The sequence below is a fragment of the Octopus bimaculoides genome, chromosome 2, assembly GCF_001194135.2.
Source record: "Octopus bimaculoides isolate UCB-OBI-ISO-001 chromosome 2, ASM119413v2, whole genome shotgun sequence".
NCBI classification, from domain to species: Eukaryota; Metazoa; Mollusca; class Cephalopoda; order Octopoda; family Octopodidae; genus Octopus; species Octopus bimaculoides.
Genome location: NC_068982.1, coordinates 66,224,550 through 66,232,096, shown reverse-complemented (window position 1 = coordinate 66,232,096; position 7,547 = coordinate 66,224,550). Strand labels below are relative to the sequence as shown.

At 34.8% G+C, this 7,547-nt stretch overlaps 1 protein-coding gene across 1 annotated transcript in view; it reads right to left on the bottom strand.

Annotated features, from left to right (window-relative positions):
• Nucleotides 1-7,547, bottom strand: part of LOC106870395 (golgin subfamily A member 2) — a 72,185-nt gene that overhangs the window by 24,540 nt on the left and 40,098 nt on the right. The window contains exon 13 of the mRNA XM_014916442.2: nucleotides 1,528-1,635. Coding sequence (XP_014771928.1) covers nucleotides 1,528-1,635 — 108 coding nt within the window. The remainder of the gene's footprint in view (nucleotides 1-1,527; nucleotides 1,636-7,547) is intronic.

Genomic DNA, 7,547 nt, shown 5'->3' with positions numbered 1-7,547 from the left:
TTTTGAATAGAATTTATTTTCGATAATTTCAATTGATTTTAATCGATTTAAATTTCCTTTCTATTTGAAAATTAGTTATTAAACACGTGTAGTCATTTTATTATCTTTACCTTATGATATTTACTTTGTTTTATATTATACGCATTTATTGTGCTTTTAATTGTTAATTTTTCTATATGTGATAGTGGATTTTCATCGATGAGTTCTTGAAACTTGGTTATTTTCCCTAAAACTATATATTTTATATATATTTTATATATAAAGCTCAATTTAATTTTGATTTTTTATAAATTGATTTTAATTGAGTTTTTACCTGTAATTTTGAATTTTGTCCCTAATATATATATATATATATATGTGTGTGTGTGTGTAGAGTGTTATATATATATATGTATGTATAGCCGAAAGGTGTTCGTCTGTTGTATGTGTATAATTCTAGCTTTCTTGTTTTTGTTTTCGTTCTTGAATACATTCGTTTACTTTTCCCAGAAGCTTAATGCTTTTTGATTAAGTCTCTAGCACTTGACAGATTCAAGCAGTCCTAGTGATAAAAAAGTGCAAAACTGCAAGGATTTTCCAGACACTGACTGAAGAGGAAATCGGTTGCGAATGAGCCATGTATCTTGTTTTTGTCCTGTTTACCATTTGTTATGTTATCTATTTTTCCAGGAGTGGCTGTGTGGTAAGTAGCTTGCTTACTAACCACATGGTTTCGGGTTCATTCCAACTGCGTGGTACCTTGGGCAAGTGTCTTCTACTATAGCCTCGGGCCGACCAAAGCCTTGTGAGTGGATTTGGTAGACAGAAACTGAAAGAAGCCTGTCGTATATATGTATATGTATATATATATATATATATATGTATGTATGTGTATGTGTGTCTGTGTTTGTCCCCCCAGCATCGCTTGACAACCGATGGTGGTGTGTTTACGTCCCCGTAACTTAGCGGTTCGGCAAAAGAGACCGATGGAATAAGTACTAGGCATCCAAAGAATAAGTCCTGGGGTCGATTTACTCGACTAAAGGCAGTGCTCCAGCATGGCCACAGTCAAATGACTGAAACAAGTAAAAGAGTATGTGTTTTGTTGGATTTCCGTTTGTTGTTCTTTCTGTCCTACCCTTGATATATATGTATTTCAGTTTCTGCTAACCAAATCCACTCACTAAGCTTTGGTCACCCCAAGGCTATAGAAGACACTTGCCCAAGGTACCATGCAATGGAAATGAATCCAGAACTGTGTGGTTGAGAAGCAAGGTTCTCATCACACAGCCTCACCTGTGCCTATCACTTGATTTAACACCACCGCCACCCAATTTGGCCTTCCAGTGCCTTCCATTGCAAAAAAAAACAAAAAAACAGGACTAATTCTTTTTATATAGCAGCCTCCTTTCCTCTCACTAATTTCAGAAATCATGTGAAAGATCACGTGTTGCTCTTCCACCTCTGACGAAGACATTAAAAAGAAGAAAAAAAATTAAATATTATAAAAGTTACACTAGATGGATATGAAATGTGAAATAAACTGACCTGGTTAGTTAATGACTGAGTCTGTTGTTGTAATTGGTCTATATAATGCTGGTATTGCTCTGATTGTTGGTTACGTTCATTAGTAACAGTTTGGAATGCTTCTTGGTACTATATAAAGAAACAACACAATTGAAAGTTTAAAATATAAGCAAAGCAATTCAAAACGTAATTGGGTTAAATAGGTATTTAGAAGACAAGTAGAGTAATAATCTATGTTGTTTAAAGTCAACAGGTCAGGAAGTTCTAGTAGAGCCGACATTTGATATTTTACGTCAATGACCGCTAAATGCTAAATTATAATATTGATGAAAAATGTTCAAGGGAGAGAACTCAAGAATCGTTGAACACGATGCAGTTGGCAAGAGCTACTCAAGATGATTTCATTTCATTTTGCAGACCTCTACTTCATTTTTCTATCCACTTGTAAATTTGACAAATCTATAAAATATAAAATAAGCTAAATCTGTTTCATTACTGACTCAATACCAATATATCTCAATTTTAAAACCCAAACATTTCATATAATTCACAGATTTCATAATTAAAAAACTCATTTTATAATGAAAATAAATTTTAAAAAGAGTATGTAGCTTTCTGTCATACAGTATTAAATTATACTAGCACAGTATAACAGATTTACAATGTAGCTGAAATTCATAAGATTATAGATGAGAAATGGTGAACAGCTGGTGCCAAAAATTATAACAAACCTCTATAAGTGGACTCCTTTCTTCACCTACCTATCAATATTTCTTTTCTATTATTCCTATAGTGAAAGCATAGCCAGAGAAAGGAAAAGTGAAAGGGGCTTAGTGAACTATTGCCAAAGAAGTTCAAGGAAGAGGTGAAAGAGATTTAGTGAACTGTTGCTTTCAGTTCATGCAAAAGATGGGCTGCATCATAGAGGTAGAAGCACTAAATAATGAAAAATCTGCAGAGCCTCGAAAGCAGCAGGACAGACATAATTTGTTAGATCAGGGGTTGGGGAACGCTTTTAATGAATTACCCCAAGATATATTTATTTACACTGACATTAACCCCTGATTTGAAAGGAAGAACATTATAGATTCTTTGAATTCAAAAGGTTTACTGTATCTATTTATCGAGAAAATACAATTATAAACATAAAAAGTATAAAACAAATGCAATAATATAAATTAATATCCTAATTATGAAACAAAAGGATTTTTCGAGAGACCTTTTCCCTTCAGGTTTTGGAGAAATAAGGTTTCATTTTTGTTACAATTACATCAAAATTGGACATTATGATGCCAGAGCAATTTGGTACAGTCTTCAGGGTCCAATCGATTTCGTTAAAGGGTTGAATTGAATAACTACTTTAAATCTACTTAAAGTAAAAACACAAGTATCAAAAAAATAAGGTTAAGGCCGAGTATATTTTCAACTTAGAACCTCACCAGGGAAAGATAGAATCGATCGGACTTGCCAAAGGAATGATGGAAGAATCATATACAAGATTGCACCCTGGTTAGCACAGATAACAACATTGTTACTGAATAGATAACTCAGAGGTACCATCCGTGACAAAAACAACAGTTAAGTTACAACCAACATATCTGATACCAGGAGCATTAAAAAGCTTACAAGAAATATGTCTCGTGTATATGTTGATATAATTAAAATATGTCCAATAACTAATATTGCTTTGGGATTAAGCACACTTTCACTGTTCTCTCTTACTATATATACATTATATTCTAATTACCACACAAAATAAAGTGTGCGTGTTTAGGTTTTCGATCAACACCTGTACTTACAGTAGTGAGAGGTGGAGTGGGGAGGCAGGACAGAGCGTAAATGAAAACAGGTGTGATGCAACAGCTGGAAGGTTTTATATGCCAACGCGACAACCAACAATTTAAATGCGAATATAATAAACGTTGGGGAAGATGGAAGAGGATTTCGTGGAACCGAGGAGAAAGAACAACGTAAAGTATGCCTAGACATACTTTAAGTTAGATACATCTTGCTATTATTGTAATCATAGGATACAAAGATGGATAAACAAGCAACGTATACGCATACATCAAAGCTACGATACTAGTTCGATATTTACCTTGGGGTCTGACAGCAACAAAAGAGTTGTACGTGCATACGTGTGTGTATGTGCGTGTTTATATAGAGATATTTACTTTCTCAGAAGACACGGCGAGAACGCAAGTGAAAGCGACAAGCTGGAACTGTCGCGACTGGAATATAGCTAGCAGTCATCAAGGGAGACAACCACCGGATATTCCGTCCTCTGAACACGTAACTGCTGAAGTTGACTAATTTTAGCATCAAAATCTCTAAAATTATGTTTATATGCTGCGAAGCGAGGTAGTTTCCGTTGTTCCAAACGGAATACATTTCCGAACTTCGACTGCAGTCTTTCAACTGTACAAAACAACAAGAATCTTATTTCTGGTCTCGGCACACAAATATATTTTACCGTAAATATCCAATTCTAACAAAACAGAGATCGGATAATTCGTTTTAGTTCTCTATTTCTTTCATAATCAAAAGAGATAAAAGCAACACATCTCGGCCAGATGAACATAAACACATTATTTTCGAGACAAAGACATGTCGTCAGGCTAATACTTTTTGTGAAAGGTATAAACCGCCACAATATTCCAACTAATTGAAACGTAAACAATATGGTTTGTTCTAAGTTAACAGAAAACATTCTAGAAAGACTCCCCTCCCCCCGCCACACAATGTTCTCGCAATTTTTTTTTTTTTTTGTTAACTCCTGAAAGCCGAAAAGTAAAGTTGACCTCCACGAGAATTGGAAGACAGAACTGAATAGTATTTCTAATTTCTAATTATTAATTAATAATTTTAAAAATGAATTTTTTTTAAAGTGCAAAAAATATTGAGTCATTTTTAATAGAAGTAACAAGTAATAACAAATAGAAGTAATAACCAGTAATAAAATTTTTAGCTTTAATGTTCTGTCCTATGCTTTTAAAGGATACTAAAGTATGATTTGAGGGAGATTTGGTTGCTATTTCAAACAGATTGAGCTATTGCATAAAGGCTTTCTGATTAACTTAAAATTGTTGATAAACTCCATATGTGATTGAATTAAGAATTAGAAATTTGAGAATAGGTTATAAAAAATAATTGTAATATATAATTAGTACAATAAACAGAATAATACAAAAAATTAGGTGTATATCGACCTCGGTGGAATTTGAACTTTAGCTATATTGGTACTTCTGGCTCTCAATTTTTAAATATTCTAGTGTGTCAATATTTTTAAATGATGGTACCTTTTTTTAATTATAATGTTACTCTGTAAATTAAAATCAAATAATTTTTAATATTCAAATTTTATCCTCTTCTGCAATATTTTAAGTGAAAATTTTCTTGTTCTGTACTTTACCAGATGTAATAACTTGTCCTGAACTTTTCGAAGTTTATAATCTTAAGAATATTATTTCTCTTGCTCACATTTTTCCACATAATCCATGTTTTTTCCAAGCTATGCTATTACGCTAATTAATAATGTGTCAATTAATAATTTAAGAGTTTACCTTATTAAAAATCACCTCAATGATGCCAGTGACATATATTAAGAACTGAATTAGTGACAAAGCTCTGAAGGTGCTGTGTGTGAATAAATTGCAGCCTTAAAAATATTATTCAACTACTACCATAGTTGAATGATTCACCTTTGAATGATTGACAGGCTTTTTTAAAATCACTGAGTTAGCCATACACCAAACATTTCATCATCTGTTATACTTTTCAGAAAGTTTACACCAGCATTTGATTGGAACTTGGCTCTCAGCTCAAATATAGTAGCAACATGATACTGCTTCTTTAAGGTGCAGTATGAATTTTTACAGATACCTACTTTTCCAGAAACTTTTCACAGGTCACAGCATGCCCTTTCACATCATGATTGTTGTCCACTGTTGTGCCAGATCATATAGAATTGGGATAATTTTTGGTGGATGTTCTTTCTGATTAGAAATGCTGGTACTAATTGTAGCAATGAATGCAACTTGATCAATCATAGGATTAATTGAGCTGTATACATTAGAAAGGTCATTAAAAGTTTTTTCCCAATTTGAAACAGAATTCCATGCAAACACATGGCTCTTCTAAATTCTTCTGTGTTTAACTTGCAACAAAACCCCTAGTACACTAAACATATGTCCATTCCAGCATGACTGCATGGCATGATCTGGCTATCGCCAGACTAAAAGTCAAGGTCAGCTGTATACAAGTTGCAAGCAGACTGGCTCGCGGACTATTTTAATAGCTCAATTTCTTTTTAGACAGACGTGGCATTAGACAAAGTTTCATGGGCAGTTTACCACTGTCTAAATCTGAATAGGCAACTTATTTGAGTCACTTAATAACAATTTTACAATACTTTCAAATTCATGATGGTTTTAAAAATATAATTAGTTTGAGTGTTTTTTACATTTTAATTCATTTCTTAAAGTGAAGCAGCTACAGACAGCATTAAAAATATAAATGCGTAATGATTTAAAACAGCATTTGCAACCAAGACACATATGAAATTCTACTCCCATTTTTATGAAATTTGTAGTTAAACACTTCAGATTTTTTTATATATATATGTCATAAAGCTATACAAAAATCTCAAGTGTCAGAAGTGTTCAATTGTTGATAGTGAGGAAAAAAGACTGAATATGTATGTGTGTTCTTTTAGAATGAAACATATCTCTAACATTTATCAGCAATGCTGCTGGCCGAAGTATAGCATATCAGTAACATTTACTTTATTAATCTCAGTATACTTTATATCTATAATGTCATAAATAACATGTCAACACACGGTTGTCTAAAACACCATCGAATACACATAACAGAATTTGGAGAATAATTCTTGCTAGCTTCTGAACAAAACAAAATTGTAATTTCTTTTCTTTAATCACTGTAGAAAACTTTTCTGATTTGATAGGATATTACTATTATAACATTAATATTGTTATTAAAAACATTTGATAAAAAGATATATAATTCTGATGGAAGCACTGCATAGTTATGTATTGTACATATATGCATACATGTGTATATACATGTGATTTTTCCTCTCAACATCACTTTCTATCTAAATATCACCCTTCACACTTTTATAGTACATCTCCTCTATCCCCTCTGTGCTATTTATACTCCCCTCACCAGTGTTGCCTGAGGGTATACCCCGCCTCTCTCTCTCTGACTGTATCTTTTGCCTCTCCACCACCTCCCTCTGCATCCTTGTCCTAAAAAAGTTAATTATACTTGAACCCAATTTCTTGCCAAGTATCTCTTCTGTAGTAAGACAGCTATCTCTGACCTATCATACTCTCTCTTGGCACACAGCCACTTCTCTCAGGTCCTCTCTCACTTTAAGCTGAGACTTTCTTGTCTTTCAAACTACTTGGCAACCCTGTGGGTACTGGTGCCACATAATAGGCACCTATGCACTCCGTCGAGGGTTCCAGTTGATCCGATCAACAGAACAGCCTACTCATGAAATTAATGTGCAAATGGCTGAGCACTCCACAGAACACGTGTACCCTTAACGCAGTTCTCGGGGATATTCAGCGTGACACAGTGTGACAAGGCTGGCCCTTTGAATAACAGGTACAACAGAAACAGGAAGAAAGAGTGAGAGAAAGTTGTGGTGAAAGAGTACAGCAGGGTTCGCAACCATCCCCTGCCAGAGCTTCGTGGAGCATTAGGTGTTTTTGCTCAAAACCACGATCCTATGACCACGAGTCCGCTGCCCTAACCACTGGGCCATTACACCTCCATTGGCACCCATGCAGGCTCCACGTAATAGGCACCTGTGCCGGCGTCACGTAATAGGCACCTGTGCCGGCGTCACGTAAATGTCACCTGTGCCGGCGTCACGTAAATGGCACCTGTGCCGGCCTCACGTAAATGGCACCTGTGCCGGCCTCACGTAAATGGCACCTGTGCCGGCGTCACGTAAATGGCACCTGTGCCCGCGTCACATAAATGGCACCTGTGCCCGCGTCACGTAAATG